Below are 20,549 nucleotides of genomic sequence, written 5' to 3' on the forward strand. Positions count from 1 at the left end.
TAGCTTACTAAATGTGTTCCATCATTCCAATAAAGAAAAGTATCAGAGAGCAGTTTCAGAGACCATTGAAATCAACAGCCCCAATAGCTGCAGTCTGAAATTTAACTTCTAAGAAGACAGTAATATATGTTCTGTGCTAGGGACGTGCAAGCTGATTGGGAAATGGCCATGACGTTCAGCCTTACAAATGGTTTCACTTATGTCCCATTCAAGCCATACTGTGCAGAAATTAAGGGACGGGTATTTATTTTAGTAGCTTGATGTGGGGAAATTCATTGAAGAGCAATAAAATAAGCTTATCATGTTCATGGCGTGGAGATGTGGGATTTTGCAGACTGCTGAAAAGAGAAATTCATGAGACATAGTTTTACCAGGGGCCAGCTGGAGACCTTCTGTTTCGCTTACCTGCTATAGGGCAGGTGACTCATGCATCTTAATGTAATGTACCGGCATTTCCCTGGTTCCTAAAGACATATGCCAGATGCAGCCAAACTTCATTTGGAAGCTGCTGAATGCAATCAAATATATAGAATTGGTAATGACTACTGTGTTCATCAGAAAATGATTTTCAGTGGTAATAAAAGTTGAGGGCTCTAAAGCATGAGCAAATTTTGTGCTGCTGTGTCTTTCTGAACAAATGAACAGATATATATTCTGTTGCTGTTACCTTCATCTTTGTTTAGCTCCAACCCCTGCACCCAGACAGAGTTCTCCATCAAAATCATCGGCATCTCATACCAGTGATCCTGCTGCAGATGACCTCTTTGAAGAGGGGTTTGAAAGCCCAAGCAAAAGTGAGGAGCAAGAGGCTGTGAGTAGCAACAAGGTTTCTTAATACTGATTAGCTCTTTTTAGCTAGTAAAGACAGAAGTTACTTAAATGTTGTTTGGTAGTATCAGAAATAACTATCCTAATAGGGCTGGGTGGTATTTAAGGGGAGCTGCAGACAGAATTCACTTCCTGCTTTGGTTTTGATAGGTAATCACATGATGTTTCTGTTGATATGCACTAATATTGCATAGGAGGAACCAAACTCAGACTTCATATGTCAGGTTATATATGTTAGTTGTATCCAATGTCCTCTTTAGTATACCAGCACTCACTTACTGGTGGTAAGGAAGTCGAAGTTAAACAACATACATGCTGAGGCTGCACAAAGAGATGTGAGAGTTTGTGTGTTAAAAGATGATGGCTGATGTTGTCTTGCACATTCTTGCATCCCAGTTGCTTGCCTAGTTACATTCCTCAGTGTTCTGGCCCTCAGTATGTGATTTCTTTGCCTTTGACTCAGTGGACCAAAGCAAGAAATGTTATCCAAGCAATGACTTTAAATCACAAGGTATCTTAGGCAGATAAGAGCCCAAGTGAGCCAAAGGCAAGAAGGAGTCTGTACAAAAAAAAAAGACCCAAAGGTGCAAAATACCACAAGCTTGAACTATTTCTATTCACATAGTTTCACTGGCTTTCAGGGCCTGTTGCAATTCTGGTTTGTATGTCTGCTCCAGTACCTGCTGAAGTCCGTGGCCGCTCCTGCGTGGGCTCCAGCAGGTACTGGGGAGGTCCTTCCCTGCCTGCATCTGCTGTAGGAAACCGCTATGGCTTTTGAGAACATATCAGTGGTGAGGTCTCACTTTCTGATTTTCATGAGATAGGATGTACATGTTATGCCCACAGCATGAAAATAACCTCGTGTTGACTTTTCACTTTCTATTGTTGAGAAAAAAAGGTGTTATGTTCTTGTATTCTAGCCTGATGGGTCTCAGGCCTCATCCAACAGTGATCCATTTGGTGAGCCAACTGGTGATACTATAAGTCCACAGGTCGGTAGCTAGATAGCGCAGGTTGGGGTAGGTATCTGTCCTTTTTTTCTCTACACCTTGAGGTGCTCACTTACTCTTCCACCAGTGCCTACCATTGCTTTCATGGATGCATGGTTTATTTTTCCTTTCCATCTCTTCTGTTTTTCCTCTCCATTACCCACAGTGTATTCCTCATGCTCGGTGGTTTGCATGGCTTTAGCCATTCACTAAGTGTTGCAGCTTATGCAAATATGTGTGTTTCGGCTGCCTGCATGCTTTAAAGAAATGTAGACCTATTTTACTTTGTGTTCAGATTCGAAGGGGTAATAGGGAAACTGAGCCATTACTAACGATGTATTAGGCAGAACATTTTATCAAATCCACTCTGGTCTTTAGTCAGATGTAACATATTAAATGGAAAAAGACATCTTACCCATAGACATGACAAACATTAAATAAAATTATGTAATGATACATGAACATCTCTACCCTAAATTAATGTGATAATCAGTAGAAGAAGCACATTTATTATCTGCATGTAAAAAATATTGAAATGGGTTTGTGTATTTTTATCTCCAACTGCAAGTCAAAAACATCTGAAAATTATGATCGTTCATATTACCATTGGCATCACTGATGTTTTAAAAATTATTCATCAGTGTAAGTCATTTAAATCCAGACAGACGGGAAAGATGATCTTTTCATCTTTTGTGTTACAGAACATGTAAGAAAATGTGGCTGCCAGTGAATGTTCTGTCATTTGTTTCAGTACAGTATATATGTTTTACCAAAAAGACAGTAAAGCTACATAGTTTTATGAGCGCTGAGCACTGTTATTCCATCCAAATACTCTCTAACATTACTATTTGAAGGATACGTTTCATTATCTTTTCCCTGTTTGCCATTCATGTTTTGTATTACTCAAATACGTGATCCGATACAGCATCTGTGCTTCAGCACAGAGCTCCTGGAGCAAGTCCATAACAACAGCAGAACCCTTTTGGGTTTTGTACAGAAATTGCACTGTATTTACCAGTGACTTATCCACCTTGAGCCAAAGTAATTTGGTTTCAACTCCAAATTAATAGTTTCATTAGGAGTCAGTTTATTTTGTACATTAAATACGGTTACAAAAATCTTACAGTAACTTAGCTTTGATCCACTTGGGAGTAATAGGATTATCTCTTAATAATATGTAGTGCTGTGAGAAGGTGTCCTGGTTTCAGCAGGCAAAAGGCATCTCCCCCTCCTTTGGTTTCACCAACATAATGCTCGGCTCTTTCTTGGGGGCCAAAGCAAAAGTAGCATTAAGCTTTGTGTCTCATCGAGTCTAAAAATGACAGTGTAAGGATGAAGCCAAGCTGGGATGAGCTGCTCTAACAAGAGCGTCCATTGGTTATTGTACTCCAGCAAAAACTGCTTCTGCAGATGGATGGTGCTGCCAAGGCATTTGCCTTTGCCTGACCTTGGCCAGCACTGCCATCGCCGGCTATCCCAGCTTCAGATCATTCCAAGAGTCCTTTCCTTGATCATGAAAGAGGATTTGACATTTATCTGAGTCCCACACTCTGGAAACCCTCATAGATGTGTTTATTATGGTTTATCATGGTCAGGGTAATTCTGAAATTCATTCTGGGGAGGAGAATAATGATAAAATCTCTTTCTAATTTTCTGGCTGCCACAAAAGTAGTTAGCATCATTTGTAAACTGCTAGCATCACACACATTTACCTACCAGCAGTTCTGAATATAACTTGAAACAGTAGTTTAACTCTGTTAATGCATATTACCACATAAGTCAGTCAAGTGAGGGACTCCTTTTGTTCTGCTTTTATATAATGCTTAGTAAAATACATTCTTTTACCTGTCAGGGGTCTCTGGGAGCCGCAAGAAGAGTATGTTACCAGTGATTCCATATGTTTTTTCTAGATTTTTTGTTAATCCTTGTAGAGTCTTGCATAAAATATGTATAATTCTCAGAAATATATTCTGGAAAATGTTCAATAATGTTACTGATTATCATATTATAGTAATTCCTAAAAGCTGTAGGCAGGAACAGGAAGCTGAACAAAAAGAAAGCCTCTATCCAGTGAAGTTACACTGATATCATTGTGCCTCTGTTCAGTGCCATTGAGCAGCAGTCCGTAGGAAATCCACTTGCTAAAACCAGCCCATCTAATTCTGAAGCCTGCTTTCATCAGAGCAATGGAAAGTCTAATCTCCATGGAAAATTATCAATTCAGGACTCACTGCTGTGTTGTGTATTGAGCTCCACATTTGGAGAGAAACTTAATGGGGAGAAACATGTAGTACAAAAGAATCACAGCCTGCATAAAAGCCACTTTTGTGTGTTCAGTGGGGGATTACTGCACTCTTTAGAACATGGTTCTTCACACCAAGAACAGCACAGTAAACAACTCAGATGAATGGACCTCTCAGGACCATGACATAGTATTGTGTTCAGAAATTTCAAATGTATCTGTTCCCAGCATCTCTGTGACATCAGCTGTACCATATCTTTACTTATCTTGATGTATTCAGAATACTTACCTGTCTAGTAATTTGTACGCTGATCTTTCAAGGTACCTTAGCAATTTGGTTTCTTGATTCCTTTTGATACTGCATATAATCATTTAGAAATAATGCCATGCCACGTCTTTCAGTTACTATTGTTGTTTCTCGGGTTTTCCTCTCTTCTTTTTGCGATCTTCAACTTAAGCTCCCAAAATCATCATCCTACCAGTAGCTGTTCTTATAAGTCACTGTTCTACAAATAGCTATGGGTTCTTAGTACGTAAATGTGACATTTTATGGATATATTACATTCTTGTCCCTTTATGGTTGGAGATAAGAAGCAGATAGGCCTAACTTTACAGCTGAAAAAAACCCAACTCTTCGCAGAGCTTTTTATGAACAGCAAGGCTTGTATTCGTTTTCCCTTTGTTCATAAGCAGCATTGAGGATGGATAGTGATTTTCCAAAAGGGGTGAGGAGAACACAGAATGACTGTCATCTTCAGCTGATTGACATTTTATCCCTACTGCTCTCTTTAGATTGAATGTGGGGTAACTATGGTGAGAGGAGAGAGGGAGAAGGAACTGTATTTAGCTATGATTGTATTTTACATGTCAAACATTTCTTATTATTGACATTTCGGATTAAAGCAAAAAGTTTGAACAGAAGAGTTTTCACCTGGTCACCGCCTTTGCATCAGTGCACCCTGATGCAGCCTGAAGTGCAGGGCGTTACGTGCAGACCCTGCTGGTGCAGGTATTTCTGTTCTTGGGCATCTTTCAGCATCAGCTGCTCACTCAGCCTCAGCCATGGGTCTAGCACACTGTGACACTAGGAAGCCCCGAAGCTCTGCAATTAAAAGCTTAGCAAAGGCTATAGAAAAAGGGAGCCTTTGTGCGTGATGAGAAAAGGGAAGAGGAGCAAACTTCAGCTGATGCGAGGCTTCTTTGGATACCTGTGGTTTTGTTGGCCAGCATCTCCTAACAAAGCATTCTGACTACAGAAAGAATAGAATAGTGGGGTCAGATATCACAAATGTGGTCTAACTCCATATGGACCACATGAACTAGTTCTTGAAGTCAAATTAGCAGCAGCCTGAAAATTCTGAAAGAGAATAAGACAATATGTGATACCACAATTATCGCAATAAAAGTAATTTTAAGTGCTGGAACAAGTGCAGCTCTATTGATATGCTGCCTAGTTCAACACTTGCACTGGCAGTCATTCATGAGAGATTCTCAGGAAACCTTCAAAACATTTGTTGGTAGGGTATATCTTCCTGAAAAAGTTGTTCAGTTGTTCTGTGAAATGTGTGCAGACAATTATAAGCCCTCAAAATATGTTACACCCTTCATGATGCTATCAGCACTGTCAGGAGAGCAACAGTTCATTAGAATATTTGTCTATCAGCTTTTGGTGGTACTTCGGTGGCCTGCTGCCATCATCCATCTTTGAGCGAGTGCCATTCTTAGTGATAAATGTTCCTAATAAACTTAGTCAGCTCCAGGATGGACTACTATAACTCTTTATTTGGGCTGTTACTAGGAAGTTGAAAGAAAATAGCAACTTATGGACAAGGTATTGGCTTATCTGGGAGCTTAGTGAGCTTCAGGAGGGCACATTAAGATGATTCTGCATCCTCCTGTTCCTTCTACCCCCTTTCTATTGCACTAGAACTCTGGATAGGCTCAAAATATCCGAGGCTGTGTTTGCAGGGTCTGTTATTATAATTCATCCGGCTCAATAGGAACTGAATAGAATCCAAAGAGAAGTGCACGGTGTTTATAGGTGACCTACTCATACTGTAGGCTCATTCTCAAACTAAAGACACAGCATCAAGCAGAGCTGTGAACCTGAGAAAGAGGTAGTGTTGTGTGTTTGGAAAGGGTTCACAGTTTGGGAAGTGTTGCTTCGTTTCAGAGAAATCCCTAAACTGTCATTTCAGTCCTCATGCTCATTTGTTCATCACCATAATTTCCAGGGTATCTGAAGGGACAAGACCAGAGAAGTTCAGGCTGCTCTGTGTAAAGAGGCATCCTACAGATCTGCCTTAATCTCCGCTGCTGCCAGCCCCCTCAAGCTATCCATTTTCATCCACCCAGCTCATACACAGGTTTCTCACCTCGTCCCATATCTCCTACTTGAAATAGCGAGGTACCCTCCCGTTTCTCCAACTTTTTCCTCTAAACAAGAGACAACATACTCTTGTTGTGTAGCTTGTCTAAAGCCGTGTGCTTGCTGATCGGCAATCCAGCAATTCAATTAGGGGACAAGCTCTTCTAGCTTTCTCGGTAATGAGGTCATTTAAAAGTTCCCTGTCTTCTGCACAACAACTGATTTTAAAAAGTCACTTGTGATAATTTGGTATCTTTGAGACTTCTGAACATTTTGCTTCAAATTGGCCATTGAGTTCAAGAGTTCGGAAGGAGAATTGACAGATAGGTAGACGGAAGGTATAATTGCATGGCTACTGTTTCGTTAGGAAAAGGGCCCAGAAATAACAGGCCTGTTTCTTGGCTGCAGTTCATTATTATACGAGAACGAAGATGAAGCAGGGTTCATCTTTCCAAGTATTTCTCATTGCTTTTTCATTTTATGGATATACAGCATCCATCTTGATACTAAAACAAGAGAGACTTTTAAAATGCTAATAATTAAACTGGGTATTTGAGATTAGGAAACATTCCTATGTAGGTTTAGAGTAAGAGTAGATCATAATCCCAAACTCTGGTCATAATCCCAAACTGGAATGTATGTATGCGCCTGTTGGAGGCTAACTGTAATAAAGACAAACAGCCGCTGGCTGTTAATGGACCACTAGGAATTACCTGTCTTACCACCAAAGATATTTAATTTGAATCCTGCTTGCCAAGTTTACTACGTGCTATTTTATCGAGTCAGCATGCCGTAAAGAGAAGACGCGTTGCACTCCCATTCCCTTCACTTGCATCCCCGGCACAAGACTCTCATTTTGGCTGGCACACTTATTTCATGAAACTCTGTCATTTGAGCCTGCCCTTTCTGATCAGTCAGCCAGGATTAAAGCCGGTGCTGAGAATCTATTGTAAAGGGCAAAGAAATCTATGAGGGCCTCACCTCTACAATTCAGTACATCTTGCCTGAAGCTTTGCACATAGCAGGGTGCCTTGCCGTGATGAAAGGGCTGCCAATGTAAAAATGGTTTCTTCCTAACCAAGTCCTGTGTTATGTTTTGCGAGTGAGCTCACCTACACAGGCCCAAGTAGGTGCTGAATCTTTCAAGAGGTGTCCCCCAGTGATCACTTCTGCTGGGGAGCAGATGTTAATGTCTTTAAATTGGATGCAAATTTACTTCGAGTATTTACATAATGTTATTCAAAACCATTAGCAGCCTTGTTACCTCATGCAGTAGTGTACTATACCAGAAATACTTACTGCTTGCTACAGTCTTGTTTATTGTGCAAAATGTTCCTTAAAATGGGAAGAATAAACTGATTTCGAGCATGAAGTATCTCTGGAATATGTAAATGTGGCATACGCAGGGAAAATTCTCTCTTTGGCAGTTTTTGCAGTTAATTCCAGGAGACTTTGTAATTCAACAATAGCACAACATACCTGTAGCTTCCTGAATATTTAGCTGTCTAACTTCAAGCATGTATATTTAGATGTTTCTGGTCCTTTACTGCCACCTGGTCAGGTACCTGACCTGTGAATTCATATCATCTTCCTGCAACGTCTCAGTATTTAAAGGCTACTCTTCAGTGTAAAGAGCCCCATTAGTATGTGAGAGTACAGCTAAACGCTACTTTGATAGCAGCTTCCAAACATCAAGGAAAACATTTACTTTTCAAACATCTGCCAGAAATTACGTATCTCAAAAGTTGATAGAAGCCTTCCAGTAGGGTTTAGCAGGAAAAAAAGGTGCTGCCGGTTGTCATCTTGGTTTCTCCCTGTGGGGGTGATGAAATCGCGTCAGAAGTGCTTCTGGGCCAATTCTATAGAAAGGAGAACACTTGAAGATGCAAGGCATTTATGCAAATTGGAAGCTTTATATGCTCTTTTATTTGTTCCTCTCTTGTTTTTTATTCTGACAAAGACCCATTCTTTCATACCCTTCCCTCCGGATCTGTTCCTAACACGCTGGTAGGAGTAGCAAGCAGAAAACGTTGGTGAGATGATTCTGGTGCTGTGAGAAGAGTTAGGCTGGCCTGCCATGCCCTGTGACTTGCGTGGAGCGTGTGAAAAACGGGAGTTATTTCTGCTTCCAAGACCATCCCAAGTAATGCTTGTGAAAGCCCCCGCTGCCTGATGTCATGAGAGAGAGGAGCTGTCTGTGAAGTCAACAGCGCTCAACTCTCCTTTTGCCTCTCTTCTGTCCTCTTCTGCTCGTGTTTGCTGTGTTGTGTCGTTGTCAATACTGTACAGATGCTGTTTGCAGTGTTGGGCTACAGGCAAGACACACTGCCTGAATGATCTCAGCGTGCTATTAGAAAACAAATCTGTCATTGACAAAAAAAATTTGGCTGGGAAGATTGCACGCAATTACTGCAATTAATTTCCCAGGTAGGCATCCAAAGGGGGAGACCAACTAAAAGGAAGACATAAGAGCACCCTTTTCATTCAAAATTATCTGGTCTACTGGGAGAAAAATTACCCATATCAGTGAGAAATGCAGGCCTTTGCCATACGTATGTTCTTGCGTGAGCATGTCACGTGTATGTTCAGATAAATGTTGACTATGAACAAAAGAAGTACCTAATTCTAAAGACTGCCTCGTGCTGTTGGAAGTGCTGATGGCCTCTGATGAGCTCCTTCTCCTCCCCTTCTGAGGGTGTAGAGTTCCCTGACACCTTAGGACGCCTGTTATTCTGCATATCTTAAAGAGATTTGAGGACAGGTCTAAAAAGTACACTTGACATTTTGAAAAGCTCTTTTCCACCCCCACACCCCCCCGAAAGACATTTGAAAAACTGACATCTTTTGTTCCAGAGGGATGTTCTCCCTCCCTCCCTCCCCTTTTCTTCTCCTTCCTTTTCGCTTCCCCTTGCAATCACCTCAGGTTCAGCAAATGCCTGAAGAATGGCCTCGTGTGTGTCAGGTTCCCACATTAATTAGTACAGATTTTCTCTGAACTAACTGTGATAGATCATTCTGCCAGTTTCGTGTCTGTAGTACATGAAAATTGGCATAGGTAGACCTAACACACAGTGTGTGAAATGCAGTTATTTACTCTCAGTCATCTCTTCTGATTACCTTCAGTTTTTCAAGGTCACAAAATATATTTGCTTCTTGCTGGGGATAATTTCAGCAGCCTTTATTTAATCAAAAGGATTTCTCTCATCCTCTCATAATGCTTAGTAGTGTACTCAGGGCTTCATGTAGGCAGAGGATGGGGAAGGGAAATCTCTGCAAGCTCCAGAAATGTAGTAATTTCAAGGAATAAGCAACAACTTTGCCTCGGTATGGAGGAAACATCATATTTTGGGTTTCTTGTGTTGCTCCTCATTCGACACGAGATGCGTAGTGAGGCAGGACAGAGCACCGGGACAGGACACAGCCCGGAATGCTGGCCAGGCACCCTGGGCACAGAGTAAAGATAGCCATATGGATCCATCTTTGGGCTGTTTTTCTCATCAGCAGCATCGTTTTTATAAGCAGTGATTAAAATCCTGTGCCATCCCCTGCTAGACATTTCTGTGCTCCACAGTGCCCAGCGGTTTGCCAGCCTTCAGAGGTTTTCTTGCTCAAAGTCGGCTTCTGCTGATGCTGCTATAACATGAGTTGATTCTAAGTTGGTTAAATTCAACGTCGTGGCATGGTATTTGAATATTTATCAAGCTGTGGAGAGTTAATGCAGTATGGCATTAATTAGCCTTTCTGCCTGTCTCGTTCTTTTTTTAGATGTCATTCTTAGTTTAATAAATTAGTTTCTGGAAATTAAGTAGAATGGATTCCAGGGTCCATGGCTGGTTTGCTTCCCACTGCAGCCAAGATGAACGCAGTATTAAGAAAGCACAGGGTGTCAGCTACGAAGCAGCACTAAAGACCATGGCAGCTTTCCCCCCCACACACATCCAGGAAATTCCCAAGGAAGTATCTGTTAGCAAATCGACACGCTTTCCTCCCGGCTTTAATGATTGTACTAATGGTTATACAGACTCCTAATCAAACTGCACGGAGCTAGCTTTCCTCGTTCTTCATAGGCAACTCACATTGTTATTTTAAATCCCGTCACAGCTTCATTAGTTCAGCTTTCAGCGGCGGTTTGTGTTTGCAAGTGTTTTTCTCCATGAGTTGCATAAAACCCACAGCGATGCTCTGCTGTTGTGCTGCCGGGGGGGTCTCAGCCTGGTACGAGTAACAGCGTTTTACACCAGCTGCATTTCTGGCCTGTAAACTTCAAAACATCTAGTCATATAAATATCATTTCATTTCTTCATATGTCTATGCCCAGCAATACCTCCTGAGGATCGGTGCACGGCCAATACTGGAAGAGGAAATTGATAGTAAGCATTCATTTTCTGAAATAATGTCACATTTGCTTCACAATTCAACTGGGGTGCCGTGATCACTCAAGGCAGCACAGAAAACAAACACTTCCTTTGGGTTTTGACTCACAAGGTATTGCTGTTCTCAAGCAGATGTTCTAAAAATGTTCTAGAGACTGTCCGGAGACATCTCGGCTGATTATATTTTTGTTATCCCCAGGAAGCAGAACCTCTCTACGCCCAGATCAACAGACCTAAGAAATAGCATTGTTACAGGCTTGTGGTGCTCCAGGACTCAAACGAAACCCAACAACCTGGCAAGCCTTTGGCTTCCATGCTTTTTTTCTGATTCATTTTGTCTGACAAGGAGAGATGATTGCCGTCCTGGACTGGCTCTACGAGTGTTCCTGATGGTGTTTTTGGCAACCAATGGCAGATTCCTATGGCAGCACAAAACAAAAACTCGCCCTGCTTATCGTACCGTGAGTCCAGCCCCGTCCACACAAGTCGTGGGTATCCAGACTAGGAAATCTTACTCCTCGATCTTCTTTTAACCTTTGGTATCTTCTGTATGCCACATATAAATAATGAGCATCTGAAATTTGTTGAGTGTTAGACATTCTTTTTCTTTTGAGCAAAAAGCAGCATCTGTATGTAGCAGTGGCATTATCATTCCACAGCCTTTTGGGCACAAGTCGGCACTTTTTATGTCATGGTGACATGTTTTTCATCATCATTTACATCAGGCTGATCCGGACTTCTTTTTTCCCCCACCCCCTCCCTGTGTAGACATCTATAAACCACCACCACAACAACAAAATACTGGCAGTGTCATATTTTATTTTTTTTTTTCATTTCTTATTCTGTAGTTTTGTATGAGAGACAAATCTAACAGCAAAATGCCTCCTGTGGAAATGATTCCTAACTTGAAACCACAGAACTGAACTCGGTTGTCTGTCCATCCTGACTGGAAATGTTGCCAAATGGACCTTTAAGTTCTAGCGCATCATGAGGAAGAAATGCTGCTTTCTGTTTGAATACTCGTGGGTAGAGAAAGGACATCGAGTCCCACTGAGGAAAGACAAAAGAGTCAGTATTTCCTAGGAAACTCTAAACAAAGTGCAGAAAAGGAATATTTTTATTTCTTCAGTATCTTGCTGCTGTAATGCTATGCAGACAAGTGTTTTCTTCTCTGTGTGCCATTTTTGATGAAAAAAAATATCATTTGCCAAATAATACTGGTGTGATTCTGGTTTAGGAATTTGGATGAAGCGGACTTTACAAATGGGACAAGGATGGCATGGATTTTGGAATAACAAACTGATTCTGTTGATCAAAATGTTCATCTTTATCACTTTTTGTACATCAGAAAAATCAAATGGGATTTTTATTTTATAACTTGAAAAAAAATCTTACTGTTAAACTCTTTAAATGTTTAAGGGGAAATGGCTTTAAGGAGTTCGAATGAAAATTGCCAGGTTTTTTGTAAATATAAATGTTACGAAAATTCTTTTACTAATGCCATTACACTGTAGAGAAGGTAGCAAGTTGCAGTGCTTGGGAGGTGTGGCAAACCCAATTTGTGGTTCTCACATCACATACTCTTTTCACATGCTTACAATAATGGGCTGAAGCTCAAGCGCATTTGCCAAAAGCAGTCAGCTTGTCGGCGACTAGTGAAATTAATGGGAACACATGATTTTATGATCTAGCGTTATCACCCAGACGTACTCCACTTATGAGAAATCACATTTCATTGACATTACTTTGAACCTCTGCATAGAAGTCATCAAACTGTTTACACACAAAACAAGAATTTAAAACTTCCTTTTTTTACATTTATGAAGCAAAAGTGCAGTGTTTGGGTTCATATGTTTAGCACATGATTTTCATAAAGAATCTATATATTTTTGCCCTACAGAGAATTGTTATACAGGTCAAATGTGTTTTCCTGATGTTCCTATGCAGTTACAGTATATTGAATTTAGTGGTTTAACACTAAGAAGAAAAAGAAGAAAAAAAAGGAAAAAAAAAAAGAAAAAAAAACAGAAAAAGGAAAAAAAGGGTAAAGAAATCAAATGATTAATCAGTTTTTAGGGTTATTGTGCAGATTTTGTTTTTAAATTGACACATTAGGATTTACATTTTTGTCATGATTAAAATAGGCCTGGAGTTATAAATATTTTACTTTCTTTCATCTCTATTATAAGCTAAAAATGGTTTAGAAGACAGAATAATTGGGGTGGCGATTGTTGATATGTACAACCAAGTCTCACAACATGATTCCAGTCTTTTATTTTGATTAGAGAAATTAGAGCAATGTGCGTTACAGAATGTATGTGAATGAAAAATTAGCTGTGAATAGACCTAACCTGCGGAGAAGAGAACTTTTATCCCCATTCATGGTCATTTGATGCTTATTCCTTAGTCATGTGCACACAGCTTTGTAGCAAACCTTATTTTCCCATCAGAAGGAAGATCAAGTTTTCTAATGGAGAAGATAAAATAAAACTTGGCGGATTGAGTGTATTGGGATTAAAAGCAGAGGTAAAAGTGTTTCAGAAGGATATATCTTTTAAGAATATTTTCCTAATTTGCGCAGTGGTGCTACTTTCTTCCGCAGTGGCTCTTTTGGGTTTTGTCCTACATACGGAACCACAAAGACAGTTTTGGTTCATCATAGACGTTTGAGGTTTAGTATCATCAGTGCATTTCCAGTTATGGGGTAGAACGATGAAAGAAAAGGAAGAGATTTATGTCTCAGAGGATCATCCATTGACAACGTATTTGTAGGAAGCAGATCATTTACGAATAGGTGCCGAGGGAATGAGACTGCAATTTTAGTGTCTCATGAGAGACAGCTGGACCATCACCGTGGACTTTTGTCTTGCCTTTACCAACGCTCATAAATAAAAACAAATTCTGAATTGTCTTGTCATACGATGAGATCATCCTTGTCATGGTTGCGATGCTGAGCTGAGAGGACTGGAAGGCCTCTGCACTGTACCAGTATTGTAGATAACTAAAACATCCAGCTTGTGCAATTGTTTAATCCCTCATCCTTCACTAGCACTAATTCGTCACTTTAAATTTAAAAACCAGGGAATCCCACCAGCCATCCTGTTATCATCCCCTGTAGGTTCTTGATCTTTACCTGTCATGAAAAGATATTTTGATAGATCGTAGTCATCCAATTGTCTGATGAAACCTTTCATCTAATAACGTACTGGGCACCTTCTTTGCAAAAATGTTTACTCCGTGGTTTTCATTCATTTTTATTTCTGCATTCTGACACATATTTTTTTAATAAATATGAGAAAGATAAAATGACTGTTGCAGTACATTTCTAAACCTACTTTAACTTTACCTCAGATAATGACCACTTGTTAACATATACGGACACATTATTTTTAACTTTATGTATAATGCATTCAGCAACAACAAAAAAAAAACCAACAAATTTTTAGAAATTTTCCATTAATTTCTGTAACACACCATGTAATACTGTTATGAATAAAAACATTTTTAAAAGGCGTCATTTCAGTAAGTTTGTTTCATGGCTTTTGCTCTTCTGTGATAATTCTGCCACTCTTTCAGCTCAGTGTTGGTGTCTGTCATAGCCAATATTTTTGACGGTGGAAATATCTGGGAAAGGAGAAAAAGAAGTGCCTCGATTTGATCGATACCTAATCTTAATTACTCTCAGTTGCTTGTCTTGGAAGTGCTTAACTTGCTGCTTTTAGCTGCTGCCTCTGTGGTTTTGGCCTCTTTTCAGGTGTTTTAGGACGAGCATCCCAAACTAGTATATATTTTAGTCACCTCCTGTAAAATCGCACATTCTGGGTGCAGAGCACACTGTGTGATGCTACCAAAGCTAGAGTACCTTTGTGGCACGAGCAGCTGCAATTATTTTGCTCACTTCCTCTTCAAGTAAGATTTCAAATTAAAAATGTGCATTTAAACGTGACAGTTTTGGAAGTAAAAAAACCCAAAACTTTCCAGTAATATGCACAGAACTGTGAGCAAAGGCTTAATCCAGTAAAACTTAATAATGATACCGCTTCATATTGCAGTTGGACGTTTACTGGTTGGGGCAATGCATAGGGTAGGCTGAAGTGTTTTGCTGGTGTGAAACTCATGATGCTGCATGCAAAATAAAATTATTTTATATTCAGAGATACCGAGTACTGGATCTCTCAGTGGAAATAAGGAATAGTACCATTCTTTGCCAGGAGAGTAATGCAAATATGCAAGATACCACATTGAAATTTAAGGGTAAGAAGTATGTGTTTATATATAGACAGAGAGAAGGATGTGGATATGTGCACATATATTTTATTGTATTTCTTCTTCTTGATGTCTCATCCTTTTCTCTTCCACCAGAAATGTCCAGTAGGTCATGCTGAAACATTCATTGCCTTTGTCGATGAGCGTTGTTGAAATACTTGGGTCCCACCTAAGAATAAAGGTTGTTCTGTTGTGATGAACGCATGCTAGCCTTAATGGCCTTTGGACCCTGTGTGTAGCTGACTGTATTTGGGTGTCCTTGGAAGGAGGAACACAATCTTTGGTTTCCGACGAGCTATGAAATGCCAACTTTAAGTGAAGTACGACACAGCTAAGCATGGCTTCAAACTGAAATGCTTTTTTGCAGTGTAGGCCAAGTCTCGTGTTGTTGATACTCCTCTGGTGCTCCCACAATGAAGCTGGAAAAATCGGACAACTGGCTCGTGTTGCACAGTTGCTGTGCAGACTCAGTTTAAAAATTGAGCATGAGCAGATTTGGGATGCAGGCCGGTGTTGGTGAGGAACCTCGGAGTAGGAAGGACATGGCTGCGTGTGGGCATTGTTCAGGAGGGCGAGGGGAAATCTGATTCTCGCTGCGCTGCATCAGTACAGTGTATTGCATTCATGTTACTGTAACTTGGCTGCGCTCGGAGTCTCTAGATTGTGTACGAGAGTATCCAGCTCAAACATGACTAGTGCAGTCAAAGTGGTTCCGATTTAACTAATGCTAATTAAGGCCACGGTCTCCCACAGTAATGAGAATTTATTACCAAACAGTTTGCAGAACCAGCCTGTGGTTTTACAGAAGTGAGGACTCTGCCAGGTCTCTCTTTTCCATGTCAGTGGCTTCTGGGAAAGCAATTGATCGTATAGGCTGGGAATATGCAATTTTAACTCGCTTACGTTTGATTAAAGGCCAGTTTTATGTGCTTTAATCACTACATGGTGACAGTTGCTGCAACAGACAAGCTCACCTCTTTCTGCCTTTCTCTAGGTTGTGACAGGTATTTCCATGCACGATTTCCTTTTTTTGTTGTTGTTGCTTTCTAAAGAACTCCTGTCCTGTCAGGTTCATATTTTTTTGTTTTCTGGCAAACACTGTTCTCAACCAGAAGAATATGATTTCGAAGAGATGAAAGGGAGTATCTGTTGGCAATTATCTAGAGCAGTTTGAATCCATTGTCTACAATTGCTCCTCTAAGCTAACATGCAAAGCACTCAGTGGTGAAGGAGCCAAGTGGGAGTGCATGTGGCAGCCAGAAAATGGAGGGTTTGGGGGAATGTGTGAGCGCGGATCATCTACAGAAGCATCTGTACTAACGCTGTCCTTGCTGCTGCATGCACTGCTCCTGGCTGCTGGTTCTGCTCCTGTGTGGGAAATCGGTGGGACTCGGCCCCTGTTCCTGGCTGTGGTCTGATGTTGCTGCTGCAAACACCATGATGTGTAAGAGTACTTCTGTCACCTCTCTTGTGATGAGGTCTTCCACAAGTTGTTGTTTTTTTTAGGGTCAGCCCCATTAACAGGCTTTTGGTTTTTTGTTTGGGTTTGTGTTTTGTTGTGTTTTTTTTTTAATACATAAGATAAAGCAGAGGGCTGGCTTGGGGAAGGAAAAAGGGTATTTTTTTCTTGCTTTACTGGCTGTCTGAAAGTGTGGGGAAACTGAATTATACATTTCAGCATGACAGTGAGGAATATGGGGAGATATCCTGATACGATTTCCTGAGTACCTGTAACATTGCCTGTCTCTTTCTAAAATTATCCTACTGGAAGCAGGAAATATCAGGTCTATTAGTGAAACGACTCTCCAGCTATTAGTTTTTAGAGCTTTAAATAGTCTTATCTCAATCGACGTGTTTGCCCTGTGGCTCATCTATCACCCCTAAAATGTTTTATCAGCACCTGGAAAATCTCAATAAGAGGAATAGTCTCAGATGTTACCCATTCAAGGGGCTTTCAGATACAGAATGTATTTTTTTTTAAAAGGGTCTTTTAAGATCTGATATTATTTGCTGGCTTTTCAACCCCATTTCATAGCTCCCGCAGCACCACTTCTATAAATACTCCTCACCAGCAAAGAAAGGAAATCACAATAGATTAAAAGAAAACCAGGTTAATGGGCAGCAAATCAATGTCCATTCATCCTCAGACATTTGTGAAAATAAAGGATTATGAAGAATTATTGCCAGGTACTAGCTGTGTGAAGACCTTTTGTGGCATCTTTGTCTTCTTTAACAGATAGTTATTAGGGGTCTGAGAAAAGCTCTCGGTGTCAGGAGCTGGTTGTGTTAGAAATAAGCAGAAGTTACAGTGCTGTAAGGTGTTGCGGGTTTTGTAAATTTTGTACTATTTGACATGTTCAGATTACGAGCGTCTTGTTTTTTCTTTTAAAAATGCTGTTTCTGGTTCGAAAATGAGTTTGTGTGTATGTTACCCTGCGGTCTAATGGAGAGGAGATGGAGGCAAGGGATGGGGCACGGCAGGTTTTTCTTTCTTTGTCTCCTCATTACTGCAGCCCCTGTCTTACTGTCTTCACAGGACCTTAGAATCAGAGCTTTCAGAGGAATTGAACCTATGCCCAGTTTGGGCTGAGTCGCTATAAGGCATTATTTTTAGTGAACCAGAAGTCAGAAAAGGGGAATTAAGTTCAACATTATTTTATTTTTTTTTTTACACCCAGGGTCTTTCAGAGACCAACCTCACCACCAGAAAATAACTGTGTCAGTAACAATAACGGTGATGCAACAGTTAGGTGTAGTAAACATCTGGAAACATTCTTTAGGGGTTATTACTTGTAAATTTTGCTGTATATTTGCCACCCTGTGTTCTTCACCACTAAAATCAGTGGGCGAGCCTCCTCTTGCCTTTGAATGAGCCAGATGTGTTCCACAGAAGGAAATGCGTTATGAGTTCTGAAGCAGGGAATGAAAAGATGGTCTCAGAGAAGAAAAAAAAAGGAATTATTTTTGAAAAATGCACTAACAATGCCATAAAGAGCTGGTTGCTGGCTCCACTCTAACCTTTCCCAGGGAGGGCCTTTCATCTCTGATGTGTTTCACAGTTTTTCTTTGAACAGGAGACTGCCATTAAAAAAAATACATAAATTGTGTTTGGCGAAACTGTATAGGTTTTATTTACAGGGAGCAAGGGGTCACAAACTTGTGTTGGTGTTACGAACTCTGCAAAAGCATGTGTTTGTTGCACTTGAAAGCTCGGTGTTCACGGCGGATGCTTAGAGAGGCTTCGTTTTTGACGGTGATGAAACCCGCCCACAGTGACTTCCAGCGCTGTTCGCGCTGAGTGCTTTGGGACTGCAGAACAGCTCAGCAGGCAGCCGCGGCTACCGAGTCGGCGACGAAGGAGGAACAAGGCTGGGGAAAGAGGACAGAGACGGCATTACCTGGCGACGTTCCCGCTGATCCATGGACCCATGAAGCCCCAAACTGCGAGGAGGCAGAAAATGAGCTGTGGTTGTTGTCATCAGTTTTATGTGTCAGACCAACCTCTAATTAAACCAGATGATAAATTATATGGAAAACCTGATTTTGCTTTTCAATTCTCTCTGAAAAGTGTGTTAAAAGTGTAGGACCCAAGTGTCTTGTGGGTCCCTGCTCCTATTTTAACCTCACTTCTTTCTGCTGATTCAGAACCAGGCACGTTCCCCACTAAGATGCGCATGGGGAGAGGCAGCCGAACGGACACAAGCAGCAAACAGGAACCGTTTGCCTTGAGATCTTCACGCGCCGGGATCACTGCCTTGGTTTGCAGTTACGTCTAGAGGCTGCTCTGTGCTTATCATCTTGGCTTCTCTTTTGCTGCCATTGCAATACTGGGTGTGCACTGCATTGCCCAGCCAGCAAAGGTCCCACGTATGGAGAGGTCTTTTCTGGAAGTGTGGTTTTGGTCATGGACAAATAATTAACAGCTAAATCAATTGTGTCAAAGGTTGAGCAAGCTGTATCACACAGGTCTTGGGTTCAAAAACAAAAAAAAAAAGGCCAAAAAGGCAAACAAAAAGCTTTGCACAATCTCAGCCATCTTTCCTAACCGTTTGTCCTCCATGTTGAGAGGGCACTTAATCACTGACTGTGTGTTCGGGGACTTTGGGTTGAAAAACTGGCTGCCTGAAATACAATCTTTTTATTCGGAACAGATTGCTACAAGGATTCAGTTAATGTTCTTCTCTGTTAAATTGTTATCATCAAGCTGCCAAACTAGAAAGATGCAGCAGCCAGTTGCTTATTTTGCAGAGACGTGGCTCCACAGTCAGAAAAATGTCGTTTGTAAGGTAAGTGCCACATTAAGAGGTGTAGCACTTGGCCAGCTAATGATGCTGTTGTCGAGTTTGTTTTCTGTTAGTGAATATGGTTAATCTTATATATAGCACCCATCAGTCCCATAATGAACAAATTAAAGTGTATTTATTCTTTGTATCATCAAAGCACTCAGACACTTATCCCAGGGTGAGAGACTACTAAAAGCCATAGTTTTACACAAAGCGAGACTGCATCTCTCCAAAGAACCTCTGCTTGTCCAGCAAGAGCAAGGGTGGGAAAACACGGTGATGCTCATTGTTTTATATAGGGAAACACAGATTCAGGGAACTTTTCTCCCTCTAAGACACTCCTTGTAGGTTTTTAGAGCCTTAGTCTTAGGTTAAGACTCATGAGCAAAATGAAGGGAAAGACTTTTGTGTCTCAGGAATCAAAAAGCCGTACGTGAAGTGGGAAGCGATGGGACATGAAGGCTGCCTCAGCAGGCAACCGAACTAAAATTCTGCAAGGTTTAGAAGATCCTGACTTGCCTTCCCAAAGTGCAGCTGATCTGATCAGAATCAGCCCTTGGTAAGTTTTCTGCCCTGGTTGGGAAGAGAGAGAATGACTCAGTGCAGTAGCTGGAAACACCAAGACATTTTATTTAATAACCTGACAGGTCTTGCTTGTGTGGGCTCAAGATTTTAGGTGTGTGAAGCAGAGGATCTCCGTGGATGGCCAGCCAAGGCTGGGGCTCTTCTTTTCCCCTGCAGCACGAGCCCCGATGGGAGACAGCACAGGGCACTGGGAGGGTGAAAGCTTTCCCTGAACCATGAGCGTGACTGCCTGCGCCTCGTGCCTGCCCTTCCTCTGGCAGACAGACATGGAAAGCAGAAATAAGTAATGATTTTGCACTGTATTCCTAGAAAGCTGGATTTAGTTTACTTATCGCTTCCCTCTTGCCAAGACTCGAGTTCGTTTCATTTATTAAAATATTCATTTTTTCCCTGTCCCTTGAAAAGAGTGTTACAAATGAAAGCGTAAATTGCTTCTAGACAGATCTTTGCTTCCTTCCCACTTGCCTGCAGAAAGCCGTGTACTAACGATTGCAGCGTTTACCTTGTGAATCTGCCAGGTGCTGGGTCATCTGCTGTTTACAGTGTGGAAAAACGACCCGGTAATTTATCTTTTTCTACTTGGACCATTTTCACACACGCACAGGCACCCCCGGC

General features: G+C 41.1%; 1 protein-coding gene across 13 annotated transcripts in view; it reads left to right on the forward strand.

Moving 5' to 3' along the window:
• The window catches only part of DAB1 (DAB adaptor protein 1), a 566,655-nt gene extending 546,108 nt beyond the window's left edge, over positions 1-20,547 (forward strand). For 10 of the 13 annotated variants that reach the window (XM_080406386.1, XM_080406380.1, XM_080406381.1 and 7 more), the window contains 3 exons: positions 684-811; positions 1,749-10,912; positions 11,000-20,547. In XM_080406386.1, the coding sequence (XP_080262512.1) occupies positions 684-811; positions 1,749-1,832 (212 nt within the window). In that variant the 3' untranslated portion in view covers positions 1,833-10,912; positions 11,000-20,547. The remainder of the gene's footprint in view (positions 1-683; positions 812-1,748; positions 10,913-10,999) is intronic. The other 3 variants (XM_080406382.1, XM_080406383.1, XM_080406384.1) reach the window with 3 other exon arrangements.
• The last annotated feature ends 2 nt before the right edge of the window (positions 20,548-20,549 follow it).

This window comes from Falco punctatus, assembly GCF_963210335.1.
Source record: "Falco punctatus genome assembly, chromosome: 11".
NCBI lineage: Eukaryota > Metazoa > Chordata > Aves > Falconiformes > Falconidae > Falco > Falco punctatus.